At 36.5% G+C, this 18,003-nt stretch overlaps 4 protein-coding genes and 1 pseudogene across 5 annotated transcripts; 2 read left to right on the forward strand and 3 right to left on the reverse strand.

The window, feature by feature from the left end:
• The first annotated feature begins 943 nt into the window (after nucleotides 1–943).
• Nucleotides 944–3,135, forward strand: LOC108818045 (RAN GTPase-activating protein 2). 2 transcript variants are annotated; one of them, XM_018590895.2, is made up of 2 exons: nucleotides 944–1,063; nucleotides 1,340–3,135. In XM_018590895.2, the coding sequence occupies exon 2, from the start codon at nucleotides 1,368–1,370 to the stop codon at nucleotides 2,964–2,966; it is 1,599 nt and encodes a 532-aa protein (XP_018446397.1). In that variant the 5' UTR covers nucleotides 944–1,063; nucleotides 1,340–1,367; the 3' UTR covers nucleotides 2,967–3,135. The 2 variants fall into 2 exon arrangements, with proteins under 2 accessions (XP_018446397.1, XP_018446398.1); XM_018590896.2 differs by having other exon boundaries at nucleotides 954–1,063; nucleotides 1,295–3,135.
• Nucleotides 3,136–3,348: 213 nt separating this feature from the next.
• On the reverse strand, nucleotides 3,349–4,299 carry LOC108818048 (uncharacterized; annotated as a pseudogene).
• Nucleotides 4,300–4,882: 583 nt separating this feature from the next.
• Nucleotides 4,883–7,380, reverse strand: LOC108818046 (uncharacterized). The gene is made up of 11 exons (XM_018590897.2): nucleotides 7,026–7,380; nucleotides 6,906–6,953; nucleotides 6,654–6,815; nucleotides 6,492–6,558; nucleotides 6,283–6,347; nucleotides 6,091–6,163; nucleotides 5,829–5,947; nucleotides 5,667–5,746; nucleotides 5,512–5,581; nucleotides 5,297–5,374; nucleotides 4,883–5,186 (listed from the first exon to the last, which is right to left on the reverse strand). Exons 1-11 carry the CDS (start codon nucleotides 7,341–7,343, stop codon nucleotides 5,115–5,117), a joined length of 1,152 nt encoding a protein of 383 aa, XP_018446399.1. The 5' UTR covers nucleotides 7,344–7,380; the 3' UTR covers nucleotides 4,883–5,114.
• Nucleotides 7,381–10,224: 2,844 nt separating this feature from the next.
• Nucleotides 10,225–10,581, forward strand: LOC108815113 (S-protein homolog 9-like). The gene has a single exon (XM_018587772.1). It carries the CDS (start codon nucleotides 10,225–10,227, stop codon nucleotides 10,579–10,581), a length of 357 nt encoding a protein of 118 aa, XP_018443274.1.
• A 1,915-nt stretch (nucleotides 10,582–12,496) lies between these two features.
• Nucleotides 12,497–15,954, reverse strand: LOC108816474 (endoglucanase 25-like). The gene is made up of 7 exons (XM_018589051.2): nucleotides 15,616–15,954; nucleotides 14,858–15,162; nucleotides 14,453–14,760; nucleotides 13,631–14,044; nucleotides 13,403–13,538; nucleotides 13,129–13,301; nucleotides 12,497–13,028 (listed from the first exon to the last, which is right to left on the reverse strand). The coding sequence occupies exons 2-7, from the start codon at nucleotides 15,150–15,152 to the stop codon at nucleotides 12,633–12,635; spliced, it is 1,722 nt and encodes a 573-aa protein (XP_018444553.1). The 5' UTR covers nucleotides 15,153–15,162; nucleotides 15,616–15,954; the 3' UTR covers nucleotides 12,497–12,632.
• Between the last annotated feature and the right edge of the window lie 2,049 nt (nucleotides 15,955–18,003).

Consider the following 18,003-nt stretch of genomic DNA (forward strand, 5'->3'; position numbering starts at 1 on the left):
AATTGCAATTTTCCGCAAAAACCGAGAAATATAATTTCCTGTCAAAACCGGAAAACGCAATTTTCCGCCAAAACCGGAAAAACACAATTTCCCGCCAAAACCGGAAAATGCAATTTCCCGTCAAAACCGTAAAACGCAATTTTCCGCCAAAATCGGAAAAACAATTTCCCGCCAAAACCGGGAAAAACAATTTTCCGCCAAAACCGAAAAAACACACAATTTCCCGCCAAAACCAGAAAAACGCAATTTTCCGTCAAAACCGGAAAACGTAATTTTCTTTCCAAAGCGGAAAAACACAATTTTCCAAAAAAGCAGAAAATATATTTTTTTAATTCGATCAAATTGGTATTAACTTAAAAATGATTCATTATAAAGATGTTGGGTTGATGGGTCAACCATTAATCCATCTGACCCATTTAATTTAATGGGTCATAGGTCAACCCAACCCATTTAATAAATGGATTGAGTTGACCCATGACCCTTTAACAGTCAACCCATTTGGATTATGGGTTGGGTTGACCCATTTGACCCATTTTGACACCCCTATATGCATATATAATATCCCGTTTTGTTTTTATAACTAAAGAATTGAATAAATGATTGCCATAAAAGATTATTATAAAATAACAACTCTAATATTTTTGGACTTTCTTGCCGGCATATATATTTTTAATTCAGAATGTATATAGAAAATGAAAGGTAGATAATTATAAATAAAAGATTTGGAATATTCTTAAAGAAAAATATCTATAAAATATACTTAAAAACAATAATTACAAAAAAAAAAAATCAAAAATATTCTCTTACAAACACCAAAGTGATTGCTTTTTGTTTGGACACAATTTGTTGTTTTTTATTTCCTGGACAAAAGGGAAAGCTTTCATGATTTACGGTCACGACTTATAATTATTATTTTATATTCTTTTTGCCTGAATGCATTTTTTAATGATTCAGCGGGAGGGAGGGAGGGAGGGGGAGATTTATAATTTAAAGGAGCTCCGGTGAGAAACCCTATCATTTCGCATCCTAAAGGTCTCAGATTCAGCCACTCCCCATCGCTCAGGTACTTTTGATCTCTCGATTATATGGGTCTTGTGCAATGTAATCGGCGATCTTTACAGTCACTATTCTTGATCTCTTCTATTATAGATTTATGCAAAGTAGCATCTTGTGATTTTATTTATTATTAGATTCGAATCTCATGATCCTTCCTTCAATCAAAGTCTTTCTGCTCGCCACAGTGTGATTTCATATTCCTTTCAGCTCAAAGTTATAATCTTTTTTTTTATTACAGTTACAACTTACAACCATAGAGCCTCATGATCTGATTGTGTTGCAGTGATATCAAACTCTCTGGATTTGTGATTATGGCTGATACACTTGATTCCCGACCTCACACATTCTCCATCAAACTCTGGCCTCCGAGTCTACCCACGAGGCAAGCTCTCATCGAGCGCATGACCAACAACCTCTCTTCCAAGACCATTTTCACCGACAAGTTCGGCAGCTTAACCAAGGACCAGGCCACGGAGAACGCCAAGAGGATCGAGGACGTCGCTTTCTCCACCGCCAACCTACACTACGAGAGGGAGCCTGACGGCGACGGCGGCTCGGCTGTTCAGCTCTACGCCAGAGAATGCAGTAAACTCATCTTGGAAGTTCTCAAGAAAGGCCCTGTTGCTGCCGCTAAGGCTGAGGAAGTAGTATCTGCTTCTCTTAAGGAAACTGTTTTCGATATTTCGAAAGGCAAAAGAGCTTTTATTGAAGCGGAGGAGGCTGAGGAGCTTCTCAAACCGTTGAAGGAGCATGGCAATGCTTACACTAAGATATGTTTTAGCAATAGGAGTTTCGGTCTGGGAGCTGCACGTGTCGCCGAGCCTATCTTGGCGTCTCTGAGAGACCAGCTCAAGGTTGTTGACTTGTCTGATTTTGTAGCTGGGAGGCCGGAGGTCGAAGCTCTAGAGGTTATGAATATCTTCTCTGACGCCCTGCGAGGGAGCGTTCTCTCATCTCTCAACTTGTCAGACAACGCGTTGGGAGAGAAGGGCGTTAGAGCGTTTGGGACGCTCTTGAAGTCTCTGAGCTCTTTGGAAGAGCTTTATCTGATGAACGATGGTATCTCTAAAGAAGCTGCACAAGCTGTCTCCGAGTTGATTCCTTCAACGGATAAGTTGAAGGTTCTGCATTTTCATAACAACATGACGGGAGATGAAGGAGCGGTGGCGATCGCTGAGGTTGTGAAGCGCTCGCCGCTTCTGGTGGATTTCAGGTGCTCTTCCACGAGAGTTGGCTCAGGTGGGGGTGTTGCTTTGTCAGAAGCGCTTGAGCGTTGTGCTCGTTTGGAGAAACTCGATCTGAGGGATAATATGTTTGGCGCAGAAGCTGGAGTTCCTCTGAGCAAGACGCTTTCAAGGTTCGAACATTTGACTGAGCTTTACTTGAGTTATCTAAACCTTGAGGACGAAGGTGCCATAGCCATAGCAAACGCCCTCAAGGAGTCTGCTTCGCCCATTGAAGTTCTTGAGATGGCGGGAAATGATATAACAGTTGAAGCCGCTTCAGCTATAGCAGCCTGTGTAGCAGCGAAACAAGATCTGAACAAGTTGAATTTGTCTGAGAATGAGCTGAAAGATGAGGGATGTGTGCAGATTGCAAAGAGTTTGGAAGAGGATCATTTGAAGCTGCAGTACATAGATATGAGCAGTAATTGCATCAGAAGAGCAGGAGCACGGGCCTTGGCTCAGGTTGTTGTTAAGAAACAAGGTTTCAAGCTGTTGAACATCGACGGGAATATCATATCAGAGGAAGGCGTTGAGGAAGTTAAAGAGATGTTGAAGAAAACACCAGAGGTACTTGGAGCATTGGACGAGAATGATCCGGATGGAGAAGCTGAGGAAGACGAAGATGAAGGGAATGATGAGTTGGAATCCAAGCTGAAGAAGCTTGAAGTGAATGAGGATGATTAAGTCTGTTAATGTTGGTTACTTTTCAATGCTTCATTTGTTTTGTACCAGGATCACTTTATCTGCTAAGCTCTATAGACACCAAAAATATTTTGCGACTTTGGTGTTAATTGGCGGTATCTTATCAAATCCTTCCTTCCTTCCTTTTATAAGAAACGATTATGTTTCCTTAGTTCTATATCTATTTTCTGAGACATCTGTTAGGGTATTTGTTTTTTTGTGGGATCTTTTCAATTTTATAGAACTGAGAAATTGAAACAAAAACTGATTGTTACTGGATTAACCCACCTCATCAGAGACATATAGGTACACACAGGCTCAGTCTAGTACTACATAGAGGGAGTTAACCAAGAGAAAGAAGCAAGCAAGAGAAGAACATAATTAATACTGAAGAAAGAAAAGACCTCTGAGAGATAAAAGCTTGTCTGAGTGTATAGGTGAGTTGAGAAAACAAAAGAAAGAATTTTTACATGGAAAACCCAGACAACAGTACAAAAAGCTATAAGAAAGAGCAAAAGCAGAAAGGCAAAGCAACATCAGATTCTCCTACCCCTCATAGTAGTAACACTTTTCTTCATGGCACTAGTTACAGCAACATTCGCAGGAAGAGGAGGAGGTTTCTTGTTCTCCTTGGTCATGCTCCTCAGAGAATACCTGGGAGCTGCTGTCGTCTCAACCTTCGTCTTCTTCTTGGTGGTCGTAGGCTCGACTCCGAGACTGTAAGGAGTTCCTTTGACTACAGAATCATCTCCTCCTTTCTTGCTCTTCAAAAACGCTCGTTCCTCTTGGCCGAATACTCATCGTAGAACCTCCCTCTCTCGAACACTGGAGCCGAGTCTGCAGCCAAATGTTCCAGATTCGAAGCTCCACCTCCTGTTTTCATATCCTCTTCTTCTTTCGCAAACTCTGACGAGTACTCGATCGATAGATAGATAGATTGATGAAGTGAACATATATACCTGGAGGTGTTTGCAGAGTAGTAGTAGAAGAAGAGTTGGAGAGGATGACCTGGCGTGATCGGAGACGGATGGGAGATTTGGGAAGCGGTGGTTTCAAATAAGACCATCTCATCCTCCACGACATCTTCTTCTCACGGTTTTGATTTCAAATTAATTTTCTCAAAAGAGAACAAGAGTTTGGTATTGAGAGATTTTCTTCTTTTCTGGAAGAGCGCGGCCTTTTCTTCATCCGACGGCTGAGATTGCTCCTCATTCAAAATGGTAATGGTTTTTTTTGTTTTTTTTTCCTTCTTCCCTTTGAGTTCAAATTTAAGAAGAAGAAAGGTGCATTGATGTTGAACCGTTCGTTATTCAAACATTAAATTAATAATATAACTTCGGGAGGTAGGATACACATTACTCTTGTTGTATTATGACGTTTAGTTTTAGATAACTCTTTAATACAAACGCTGACTAATAATGCGTTAAGAAACTTGCTTTGTTTTGTTTTTGATTTTTAGGGAGAACAGCAAACGGATTACGAAACTTTGATGTTGACTAATAATATATCATAACTCTTATTACAAAATGTTTACCTATGTTGGGAGGGATAACACACTAAGCTTGTTAGTTATATGACTTTTAGATTAACTCCCATCTTGAAGAGAAGTATACACAAACACAATCATCTTGTTGACTTTTAGTCAACTCTTTGTCATGTTCCCCTTTTGTCTCTTGTTATTCCTTTGATGTCAAAGCTTTTTTTTTCTTTTCCTTGAGCCTGCCTAGAGTAGTGTCCTTGTGTGTTAACAATTAGGTGTCCTTTGATGTCAAAGCTTCTTTTTCTCTCTTGGCTTTACTATCCTTGTGTGTTAACATTCAGGTGTTGACTTTGCAAACTCAATCATGAACCCTTTGTGTATTCTGGTTAATTCAAATCCCGTTATTAATGCAGCTATGAGAATACAACTCAAGGAAAAATAACAAGAACAAGCACCAGTGGATTTAACTCTCCATTGTCAAAATGAGTGCAGTATCTTGGGGGCACCAGTGGATACAAATTTAACACCGGATATCGGAATAGTATGATGAGAAGATAACTGAACTCCACACTCTAAAACATCAATTAGGAAAAAGCTTTCTCGACATAGGAGGATACATTACATCACCTCAAATCTAATGTCAAACAATAGCATCTTCATTGACTCTTCTATCAAGCTTCAACACCTCTCATTGCCCTGCTAATGGGTTCTTGGAAGTACTGAAGTGATATAAACATCGCTTCCTGCATATATTTATCGCACCAATTTCCTCAGCTCAGTGTCATCACAGAACATAACAAAAAGACCAGATCCATCGTTCATAAACAAGGAAAGAAACAAAAACAGCATATACCTCTGTTCGAATGGTTCGGCTTCCTTGATGTGGACATGTATTCAAGTATATATTAAACGCTTCTCGCACGTCTTTCCCCTGTAATCAAATAAAATACACATTCACAGTAAGAACGGAAACAGCCTAAGATCTTTTTGAGAACTTGTTAATCTCCGTGAGGTTTCTAATACAACTTTGTTGATCCTATGAGGACGGGTCATGGAAACACATTTTACCTTATACTGATTATCCTCTTCAACACTTTCTTCGAGACCAGCAAGTCCTCCAAATGCAATCAATAAGTGCCTATTAAAATTCATGCCACAACCATCTAAGTCAGTATGTGTTTAGAAATATATGTATACCCTGTTAGAGGGGGAATAAGAATCACCTAAATGTTGGTATTTTCAGCTCTGATGAACTAATTTTCAGTCCATGCTCCGAGGTACCAATCAAATAATCGTAGCCACCCTGTGCTTGGTATTAGGAAATAAGGTTACACATATAATTCGTACAAGAATGAAGAGTAGGGTATCATCATTAGGAGTAGTACCTCGAAAGGGCATTCCCTGAAAACTGAACTTAGATGTGATGCATAACGTACTTTGTATCCCCAATACATGCCTCCTTCTTCCCTTGGCTTAGATGGCGGAACAATCTGGCGTACCAAATCTACATGATCCAAAACCAACATTCATTAACTTAACCTTAACAAGTAGGTACAGGTAACACGTAACGATATTCTGAGTGCACTGAAGAGTAAATGAAAACAATAACACTTGAAAATGAATAAGAGAATAAGAGATTGACAGTACCTAAATCACGGTTGGCTCCCATGGCTACCGTGACTCTGACTCCTGGACTAAGAACTTGATCAACAACAACACTCTGCGTCACCACGAGCATCGAACAAAAGTCAATCAAATGAATACAATTTTGTAAAACAAAGTGTTCAAAAAACAGACTCGACTACTGAGATATCCGAATGGGAGAGGAACTAACAGTACCTTGTCTAAACCGACATCAACCAACGTACCCTCAGAGTTTGGTGCCTTCTCCCTCAGTGTCACACCTTATCATTTTCAAAACAAAGTTGAAACAAAAATTGAAACTACAACATCACATCCTTATCTACAACAAAGAAAGGTAGTAGCTTGAGTCATATTTCACCATCTCATTGGAGATGGAAATGGAAACATTTAATATATTATTATACCTTCACGGTATTGTTCCCACTCGTGCTTACGCAAATGGTGAGGAGCATCAAGAGGTGGCAACATACCCTGTTATATATTAGACCACACAAGTCTGGTTATATACAAGACACTAGTAAAAACAAAGAAGAGAAAGAAAAGTCAGTAGTACTACTACAACACACCACAAATCTAAGATCATTGTGCTTGGGGAAGAGAGTCTTCCTCAGATACTGTGGCGTCTCTAAATACTTCAAGATACGAACGAGAAAGGGGGCACCACTTTCGTTGTTGCTATCAGAGTTGTTGTTGATCTCTGAGCTGCTCTTATTGTCGAACACTACAATCTGATTCAATCAAAAAAAAAGTTTTGAATTCAGTACAATTTTTTTTTAAGTAGTTTTTGATGATGCAATAATCTGAAACAACGCTTGTACCTCGTCGATTCGAAAAATAGTGGATGCACGAGCTATTTGGCCAGCAAGCTGAGAAAATTCAAGAGCAAGTTAAGATTCTCAGAGAAGCCTAAAACGAATTGAGAGAGGTTAGATACATACACGTGTGGCGAGCTCGAGTGATTGAGTGTTGTTAATGATGGAGCCAGCTATGGCTATAGTAACAGTTGGTCTGCCTCCTTCGTTTTTCTTTTCTTCACCATTTGGCTTCTCCTCCTCCTCCTCGTCCTTGCTTTTCTTCTTCTTTTTCTTCTTCTTCTTCGCGTCTCCGTCGAGACTCACCTTTTGCTCCGGATCATCATGGCTTCTCTTCTTCTTCTTAGTCTTCTTCTTGAGGTCTCCGTCGTCGATTCTTTCAGTTAGCTCGGGCTCCATTTCGAGCTCAGGGTCGTCGTGATTTCTCTTGTTCTTCTTCCCCATTTTCTGCCGCCGGCGATTGGACTGGACTGCGGCGAATTTCGCAGGGTTTATGTGCTTTTGGGTTTCTTACTGGACTCATGGGCCTATGTTAGCTTAACTTATTGGGCCTCGCTTACAGCCTATTAATTAGTAACGTGGTTTTCAACTACACCTAATTAATTGGTACCTTACGTTTGTTGTGTGAATTGAACCAAACCCATTTCCTTACGATAGATTCACGTTCGGTTTATTAAAAGAAAAAAGGAAAATAGAAAACATATTTTATAAAATATATCATCTATGTAATAATTATAGTATATTGTTTATTTTATGTTTCGTAAAATGTGTATGTTATTTATAGTATGAATATCATAACTATAATATATAGCAAACTTACGTAAAATAAAAGAAGAAAGAAGTTGTATACCAAGAAAAGAAAGAAAGATGATATTATTATCGATCGATCGGAAGGGACGACATAAAATGATGACATTACATCTTCTTATATAGAAAGAAAATTTGACAATTGTTATTGTAAGTAATGAATGATGTGGGCTCCATATTAAGTTTCACACGAAAGTGTTTCTGATTTTTATAATACTCCCCCCTCGGAGACCACTATCATTAATATCTTATTGTGCATATTCAGTTGCTTTGTTAAAAACCTTTCTTACAAAAATCCAGTACAAAAAATCATAGCAAGGTAAAAAGAGTACAACTCTGAAGCTTCTCCTTGAGTAGACGATCGTTATAGGTCTTGTTGATGTCGTATTCCAATGTTGTAAACATGTTTTCTGAATGTCGTAGTGGGTAATGACTTTGTAAAAAGGTCTGCAGCATTATCACATGACCGAGCATACTTTAATTCAATTTCTTTCTTTTCTCGAGTTCTTGGATATATGAGAAGAACTTCGGTGGAATATGTTTAGCAGTTCCTCCAACTGTGAATACGTAGCCAGTTTATGATCGAGCTTTATGGGGGTCGGACAAATATCATGCATCTACAAAACCAACCATTTCTCCGTTTGAATTGTTAGGATAAAATAATCTTAAATCAATTGTTCCTTGAAGATAGCGAAAGACATGTTTAATCCTATTCCAATGTCTTTGCGTAGATGATGCACTAAATCTGGCCAAAAGATTAATGGCAAATGATATATCAGGCCGAGTACAGTTTGCAAGATACATAAGTGCTCCTATTGCACTTAGATACGACACTTCAGGACCAAGTATCTTTTCATTTTCTTCATGTGATCGGAAAGGATCATTTTCAACATTGAGTGACCTAACGACCATAAGAATACTTAATGGAGTTGCTGTGTCCATGTTGAATCGTTTCAATACTCTTTTCGTATAGGTAGATTGATGTACAAATATACCCTTTTGAGTATGTTCAATTTGCAGACCAAGACAATATTTTGTCTGTCCTAGATATTTCATCTCTAATTCTCTTTTTAAATACTCGGATGCCTGTTGTATTTCTCCTTGAGTCCCAATAATATTTAGATCATCAACATATACGACAATTATTACAAATTCGGAAGATGTTTTCTTGATGTAAACACAAGGGCATATAGAACTATTTATATACCCTTCTTTTGTTAAATGCTTACTGAGACGATTATACCACATACGTTCAAGTTGTTTTAAGTCATATAATGATCTTTGCAATTTTATTGCACATAACTCCTTAGGTTTAGAACTTAATGGTTCTGACATTTTAAATCTTTCGGGAATTCTCATATAAATATCAGTGTCCAGAGATCCATATAAATATGCTGTAACAACATTGATTAGACGCATCTCTAGGTTTTGATTAGCCGCAAGACTCATCAAAAATCTAAATGTGATTGCATCCATAACAGTTTATTTTTTATAGTTTATTTGATATTGTAACTATAATGTAGAAAAATGTAACTTTTAAATTAATAATGACATATCTATCGTATTAATGGAGAACAAATTTTGTTTGTGAGAAATATATTTTTACCTATGTATTATATATAAGTATACATACCAATAACTATAATAAACAACCAATAGTTACAATGACTCAATAAATAATATAGTTATCAAAATGGTTTATAATTGCAAATACTTTATGATCCAATTCTATAATAATAATTTGATTCTATAAGTAATAAGTTGAGAAATTTATATACCCTCAACTATATGAAAGGATGAAATTTATATACCCTCAACTATATGAAAAGGCTCGATATATTTACATTAGCTCATGCATTATCTCATGAAATCTAATAAACATATCATTAGATATGTTGTGCTTTCGTCAGTTCTATCACTTGACAATGTTGATTGGGTTTGTTCTAATCAAAGAGTATGTATTTTTTAATAAACTTATTACTTAATCGTTTCTATTTCTTCTGAAGCATTTCGCTTATGTATAAGTTCTGAAAATTTCATACCTACATTCCAACCAAAAAACAAATATAATTGATAAATGACATAATTTTTAATTATGATTAAAATTGTCTCTGTCAGTATTATTTTTTATTTCTAAACTTTTCACAGATTCTGAAAATATCCAATACCTTTTTTTTCCCAAAGTAAAGATTGCTATCAGATCTTTCCTATTATATATACCCTAAAAATGTATGAAAATATTTTGTAGATACTTTTCTTTTTGTGATTAGAAAAAAACTTTATGTTTGGCAAAAAATCATAATGTCCCGTTAAGCAACCAAACCGGAACACAACAAATTCATATTCCATGTTACAAACTGTGAAATATAAATACCACAACATATGTAGTGTAGAAACATTAAAAATATCTAAAGAAATTTAGTCTGACTCGAAAATATAGTAGACTAAACAAATGAACAATCTCTTGAAAGTACTGATTTTTTTGGGCCTATGCATCAGCTTAAGCAATGGTTTAAAAATGCTAGATGGAAACGGAATCACGTTTAGCAACGAGTTGAAATACAACAAACTCCTCAAAGTTCGTTGTGACAACGTTGAAGGGGAGCATCTTCTGAAAATCGGCGAAGAATATGAGTTTACTTTAGTTGATGTATCATTCCACTATTGTACAATGAGCCAAGGTCCTAATAATTTCAAACATCACCAAAAGTTTGATGTCTACGATGGACTTTACACTGAGTGCCCTTCAAAGTGCTATGATCGTGACACTCAGTGTAAGTGGATTGCTAGAGAAAATGGTATCTACTTTTCTAGTGTTGATTACCCCCCTACTAAGAAATATGAGTGGAATATTCCTCACCTTCTCAAAAACTAGAATTTTATATCTTTGGTCGATATTTTATCTTTGAATTGTATGAGACATTGATTATTATAAAATATATATTTTTTTTTTGACATCGATTATTATAAAATATATTACATTTGAATAATATGATAAATCAATTATTATATTATTACATTATGACTTTTGTGTGTTTATTCTTGATAAAAAATGTGTGTTTACTATGAAATAAACACGTGAAAACAAATATTATGGAAGTCTAAACGATTACTAAATACTGTTCGAATAACATTATCAAAAGAGATTTAAATTTTAACCTCTGGTATCACACTATAAAAATAATCTAGGAAAAAAAATGGGAGAAAAACAAGAAGAAAATATCTCATCTTAGACTTTTTAGATATTTCAAATATTTTGTTTCCAGTTGTCATTCTACAAACTGATTGATTTTAAAAACAATATAAAACTTATTACTGATGAAAATTACATTGTAATATAAACAAAAATACGTTAAAATAGTTTTTCGTCGATAGAGTTGCTCTTATATATGGCGTTGTGATGATGTTCCAACCCAATGAAAAATCAATTAAACTGTATAAAGCTTGCAATGATAGGATCGATTGAATAGACTGAGTAGTTATATTAATATCTAAGATAAATCAGGGACCAAAAGCCAAATATACAGATATTTAATAAAATATAATAGTTTTTTCTAATTCACCAAAGTCATAGAGTCATGTAAATTCAGTCAAATCTTTTGAGATTCTAAATTGAATACATATCTTCTAAATGGGAAACTGAGAAAATAATAATCGCATTCAAAGGCTTCTTATGGAAACCTTTCTATATGAAAAAATATTTTATATATTACGCACACAGATACGATTTCATATATATAGGAAGAAAATATTTCGTTGAATAATTTACATTCAAAAATTTATTTTATATGGAAAACTCAGATACGTTACAAATAATACAAAAGATTATATATATAGCACTTACATGACCATACAATCAGTTCGTGATAAGCAGCAAAATAAAAGTTAAAAATCAGGAAATTTTACAGGCAGAGTTCATAGTTCATACTCATCGTAAGTATTCTCCCCAAATGTTATATACTATAAAATATTAATTTTTGTTTTGTAATGAATTCATACTACAGCTATACCTATTATACTAACTTGTTCTAATGTTGATACGAATTTTTATTTTTCTGTATGTTTTGTTTTCTTCGCAAGTAGACATCCAGACGAGAGTTGGTGCAACCTATAGAACATAACTAATGGCAACCAAGACATTTTCATCTCTTTTACTACCTTTGCTGGTTGTCCTGCTTACCCTCACCTTTATCTCTATGGTTTCAGGTATTATATTAGGTTTTTTTTTTTTTTTAATTAGGTTATATTGTCTAATTCAAAAAAATTATCTTTAACCCGAAATCGGTAGACGCAGTATCTTGTGTCTGTATTTGCATTTTTTACATTTTCTGATATTGTAAATATTAGTATACTGAATTGCTTTTTTCTATTTAAAATATTACTAACTTTTATGTGCTAAACAGGCGCCAAAACATGTGAACCACATAAATATGAAACATGTCGCAACGACAAGGAATGCAGTGCCCATTGTGCATCTCTCGGATTCAAATTTGGGGGAATTTGTTTAGTACATGAATCTAGTGGTGTTTTTTGTTGCTGCAAGGATCAACCTTCAAGTCGTCATGTGTCCACTCCTGTAGTTAATCTTTAATCAATATGAAATTTATATACCCTCAACTATATGAAAAGGCTCGATATATTTACATTAGCTCATGCATTATCTCATGAAATCTAATAAACATATTATTATGTTGTGCTTTCGTCAGTTCTGTCACTTGACAATGTTGATTGGTTTTGTTCGAATCAAAGAGTATGTATTTCTTTTTCATTGTCTACCAAGACTATCCAAAGTGAGATCTTTTTGATGGATGCTTAACAATTCAAAATCATAGATCATTGTAGTTCTTCAAGTACTAGTACATGCTAACCACACGATAATACATAGATTCAAAGATAACTGAGAGCGTAAGGTAGACAAAACATTCCCTATGGGGTCCAAGGTGCTGGAGGAGGAGGAGCGTCGGGGAACAATGGAGGAACTGCATAGAAAATACGGTTCTTTTCAAACATGTTTTTGTCTCCTGATAAGGCAACGAGAGCGGCAACGAGACCCGCATTTCCGGTCAGTGTCGGCTCTGTATAGTTTGGGTTCGTACGATCATCACGAAACCCATCATGTCCGTCGGGTCCAGCGACCATTGCTCCTTCAACCACATTTGGGTTTTCCTTTGAGCTTTCTCTCCATTTCCATCCTCCTTCGCAACTCTCTTTCCGGTCTTTTGGAATGGAAGCTCCTCTGTGGTGTACCCGTTTAGGGTATCGCTCCCCAAAACCCACGACGTAGCTAATGTTCCGTGGGTTTTTACCGAGAATGTAGTCAATCTGTATGAAACCAAAAAAGAAAAAAAAAAGAGATAAAAAAAAGACTTGGTTTCAGACAAAAGAGCATTTACTCTGTTTTGTTCGTTGGAGGGATGCTTACTTGTGATCGAGAGAAGTCGCGTAGTACATAAGCAAAGTAGAAATTAGGCCCACATGTCCATCCACGAGTATCAGAAGCATCTAGATAATCGCTGTATAGCGCCGCTAGGAAAGCCGCATTTGCAGCATATTGCAGGGGCTGTGGATCTCCATGGTTTAACTGGATCAGACCTCCTAATAGATAATGATATATCAAAGAAAGGGTATACATACTCTCGAGGGAGAAATATAGAATATAAAAGGCAAAAATCGCAGACAAGAATTTATTTATTTACCTTTGGTTCTATTGAACTTGTTGAAAGAAGGTAAGTAAGAGCACATTACAATGCCGATTTGATCATGAAATTTTCTCAAAACTTCTTCAGATGGATATCCAGGGCTCAAAAATAGCCTCAGCCGTGTCAACAGCAGCTAACAGTTGATAATATTAATATGCAGAAAGAGTAAACATCAGTTGGGGGAAAAACAGAGCTAACTAAGAAAGTGTTGTAGAGTACATTTACCTGAGCTCCGGCTAGCTTTGTGTTCCAACTGAACACGCCAGGGTCGCGCGAAAAAGAGTCAGAACGATCGTCCAGTGCAAGAGTTGTTACCCTATCAAGGTAACTTACATCCCCAGTAGCATAATAGAGCCAAGTCCCACCCCATAAAAGCTCGTCCCAGGAAGAGCTTGAGTCTGTGTTACTACTAATGCCTTTCATAGATGACTCTGCATACTTATATAGAATCTTGGCACCTTGAATAAGCTTTTGGGAATATGCTACGTTTTCACTGAAAACGATGGATGCTGAAGCCAGTGCAGCCGCCATTTCTGCAGCAAGATTGGGACAGTCACCGAAACAGACATGTAAATGTCTTTTGTAATCAGTGTCCTCAGGCCTCATCCAACAGTAGCTCTCAGTTCCTTCATCTCCGACCTGTTTAAAGGAAAAGGGAAAAAAACTTGTCAAAGATTATAGAATATTTAAAAGCTATTGTATCAAACACACACGTAAGTAACTTCACACAAGATTAATAAGAACTCAACTCTTATTGCTTTAGAAAATCACTCAAAAGTCAAAAACTAAAGCTCACAAAGTTATATACCACAACATTGGTGTCTCCTTATTTACTACTGTATAAATCCTAAACTCACTAGGACTAACACAATCAGATATTTCCTTTTCCTTATAGATAAACATATCACAATAGGATTAGGTAACTTGCATCACAAGTTATTTCAAGCTTATCCAACAAAAGCCAAAGTTCAAAAAAAAATCTTAGAATGTTGAAACACGTAACTAAATGCAAAGGTTGTCCCGGAAGGAGTAAGAATCTTTTTTTACCTGTAACACCATTTCATTGACAATATCAGCACTAGAGTCGAAAGTGTTTAGGAAGTAGTCTGTTCCCCATTTGATAAGCCCTTCAACGTGGCTGAGTTCTCCAACTGCTTCATACTTGGAATGATATTCAATGACACTCCAGCTCAACATGGTCATCGCAAAAGACATTTTGAAGTTTGATTTTATTGCGTCACCACCATCGTAATAACCTCCAGACAAGTTTCTGTAGGTGCTCCCCGGATACTTCCCGTCTTGGACACAAGAATCCCCTCTCCACGTAACGTTGTTTCCGTCGGGCAAGTGCCCAGCTGATCATTACAACAGAGCAACGCAGGTATTGTTTGTTAGGTTATAGTATGAGACTAAAAATTAATAAATAAACTAGATTGTTTTGGTTTGACTTACAACGCTGGCTGTTGAAGAACTTAAGTCCAGCGTGAAGCGCACTGCTGTAGATTTCAGGTGTCTGTTGTTGTTGGTGGTGGTGGCGATGCGTGAGAGCTCTGATCATCATGGAAAACCCAAGAACCGCTAGCACGCCAATCAGTACGACGAGAGACCATGCATAAGCTTTTTTCCTTGCATTTGTCTTCTTCTTGAGCTTTGTAGAGGGCTGCAAGAGCCACCTGCTCTGCATCTCTTCCGAGGGCTTCGGAATAGCCGTCCAATCCATCTCCTGCATTTCGATCTCCCTTGTCATCTTTTCAGGCCTAGCAGACAAAGGGGGAACAGAGAAAGAGCTCAGAAGATTGAAACACACTAAATTGTTTTAAAAGATATCTCGAGAGGTCTACGATTGTCAAAATCAAAGAGTTCTCGTGTGAAACAAGAAACTCATAGGTTTTGCGGTAAACTTGTTAAACAAAGAAACATAGTCAATTTTTCATATAACCGAAGATTGATTACACGGAAACAAAGTAGCAGAAATTAATCTAGTCTAAATAGAAGACTATGATCTTAAACAAAGTAATAAAGCAATAACCAGACAAGCAGACTAATGAGCGCAAAACTAAGTCTGATCAAACATTAGCTACAGCTGATGGATGCCCACCTAAAGAAAAAAAACCCTTATTTGGAAGCCGAAAGGCACGCCACACTACCACCAAACCTGTAACAAGAAGATAGAGCACAACTCTGACTCAAGAGTGGACAGAGAGACAAACCTCCGCTGAAACTCGCCGGATCTACACGAGCCGCCACTGAAACAAGGAGGCCCTGGCTGACAACTCCGAAGACCTTGAGCTCCACGCACTATTCCTACTACGAAGAAACCCGTACCAGATCTGTCAAGAACAGAGCCTGATGGCTCTCACCCAACGCAACATCCGTGATACCCACTCAACGGACCAAAACGAACCGGGGAGAGAGAGAGAGAAAGAGAGAGGAGACCGAGACAAGCTGAAGACTCCAACACCGGTTCAGAACCGTGAGCAAGCAAGCTCCCCTAGCCGAGAAGATTCACAAGGCAATGTTAAGTTTTACCAACAAAAGACAAGTGACAATATGAGAAACGTCACAGAACCAAAATGGACACTGTGGTTTCTACCTTACTCTTTGCTTCAGAGTATATTGACACACGGCGATCAACGATTGGCTCTGTCTACTTATATGTGGACCCAGATCAATTTAGTAATTTGTCCAGCTAGTGTTGTGATATATATATAGTAACCAAACGTCGTGAGCACTTCAAAAAGTTCTTACCAAATTAAGTACAATGGACCCATGTTACAACCAAGCTAGGGACTAAACAGTTAACTAATGAGTCAATAAGATTTTTTTTTTATAATATGAATATGCTTGACATATAAGTAGAAGATTCCCCACAACGAAGTCTAAACAATTATCGATCAAAAGATATTACATTTTGGTATCAAACGCCACAAGTAATATATAGTTTTTTTATAGCTTCATATTATTATGGAAAATGGAAGGACATGATTAAAAAGAATGGGAGTAAGAACAATGAGAAAGGAAACCGATAAAGAAACAATATACAAATTTGTTTAGAAATTTTCTTTTGAAGGGTTGTGTCTTTTGAGAAGCGATTGTTGAGAAAAGAAATGTTAAGACACATCGTTCAGATTAGTAATTGATGACGTCATACATGTAACTGAAACTAAATATTGACCATTAGATTGCATATGCAAAGCAATTTCCACTGTTCGATTACATTTTTATTTTCCTATAAAAAAGCTGACATCATTGAAAACAAAAATGTGGTTTGCTGTTATATATAGATTATTGTTTTTTGCTTTTGTAATATACGCTTCAAAAATTAAAACGAAAAACAGAATTCAAATACTCTAATTGGCTTACGCAAGCCGGTATAAGGAGAATACAAAATATTACACATGGACATTTTACCAAATACCCAAAACATTTATCCGAACCCAAACTGAAATTACAAAATATCCTATCGGTTTTACTTTGAGAAAAAAATGAAAACCAAAACCCTATCGGGTATATCCAAAACCCAAAAAATACTACCAGAATCATCCGAACTTTTATATATACACTTTAATTAATGATTTAATCTAAGCTTACATCTCGCATCTTCCATTCACTGTAACCGAACTCATGCATTAGGTTCAAATTATCGATAAAAGTAATCTAAAATATCCTTTAAATTAATCAAACTGGACATCACATAAAGCTTACTCTCTAGTTTCGTATCTATTAACAGCAAGGAAGAATAACTCGAAGGTGATTCATCTATCTTCGAACATTTTTATTTGTGTTTGGGTTGAGCCATTCATGATCAATGATACATGAATGTTTTTGGGGGTTTGTTTCAAGATCCAAGATTATAAGTTAATGAATTTTGGTTTGATCATTTGTTTTTTTTTGTTAGGACTATGTAACTCTGTAAGAAATAGAAAACCCCCAACCTGAATTACCAGAACTCGATCTAAGATGAAGTGCGAGTATTTGGTTCGAGTATCTAAGATGAAGAAGCAGATGTTCTTCTAATCAAAATTCAGAACAAAAGAAAACTTGAGAAATCCAGAGAATTCAATATGGGTTTCTTTTTTTTACTTGACGATCAATAAAGATAAAGCATTATAAAGGATAAAGCATTATAAAGATAAAGCATTATTAGACCATCTAAATCTAAGTAAATAATGGACGTGTTGTCCTTTATACGCATCACTCTAGCTTCATTCAGTAGGCCTTGCTATTTTCTCTGCACTACTTTCTTTTTCTCTCATCTGCCATGTTTGAACTAAAATATACACACGAGTTTCAGACAGAGCAGAGGCATGTTGCTTAGTTTTGAAGTAGAAAAGGAAATGTTTTACCTGAAGCACCATCTGCACATGCTTTTAGTGCGGACGCTAACTATTTGCTGATCTTGGGCCCGGTTCGTTTTGAATTACAAATCCTTTTAGGTTCAATTTGGCTTTTTGGTATAAAATTTAAGTTATTCAACCGGTGTAACCAATATTACTATTAGGTAAAATTTCCGGTTAAGGTAGTAAGATATGATAGGGAGGAAATCCTAAAAATCTGAATTCACTATATTTGGCTATTTGCTACTTGTTTCATTTCAT

Source organism: Raphanus sativus, chromosome 7 (genome assembly GCF_000801105.2).
Source record: "Raphanus sativus cultivar WK10039 chromosome 7, ASM80110v3, whole genome shotgun sequence".
Classification (NCBI taxonomy): Eukaryota; Viridiplantae; Streptophyta; class Magnoliopsida; order Brassicales; family Brassicaceae; genus Raphanus; species Raphanus sativus.

Coding starts and splice junctions, on each gene's coding strand:
- LOC108818046 (XM_018590897.2), bottom strand. CDS start 7,343: ATGGGGAAGAAGAACAAGAGAAATCACGACGACCCTGAGCTCGAAATG. Junction 6,816..6,905: donor CTATTTTTCGAATCGACGAG/GTACAAGCGTTG, acceptor TGATTGAATCAG/ATTGTAGTGTTCGACAATAA. Junction 6,559..6,653: donor ACAATGATCTTAGATTTGTG/GTGTGTTGTAGT, acceptor AATATATAACAG/GGTATGTTGCCACCTCTTGA.
- LOC108818045 (XM_018590895.2), top strand. CDS start 1,368: ATGGCTGATACACTTGATTCCCGACCTCACACATTCTCCATCAAACTC.
- LOC108816474 (XM_018589051.2), bottom strand. CDS start 15,152: ATGACAAGGGAGATCGAAATGCAGGAGATGGATTGGACGGCTATTCCG. Junction 14,761..14,857: donor GTTCTTCAACAGCCAGCGTT/GTAAGTCAAACC, acceptor TGTAATGATCAG/CTGGGCACTTGCCCGACGGA. Junction 13,029..13,128: donor GCGACTTCTCTCGATCACAA/GTAAGCATCCCT, acceptor GGTTTCATACAG/ATTGACTACATTCTCGGTAA.
- LOC108815113 (XM_018587772.1), top strand. CDS start 10,225: ATGCTAGATGGAAACGGAATCACGTTTAGCAACGAGTTGAAATACAAC.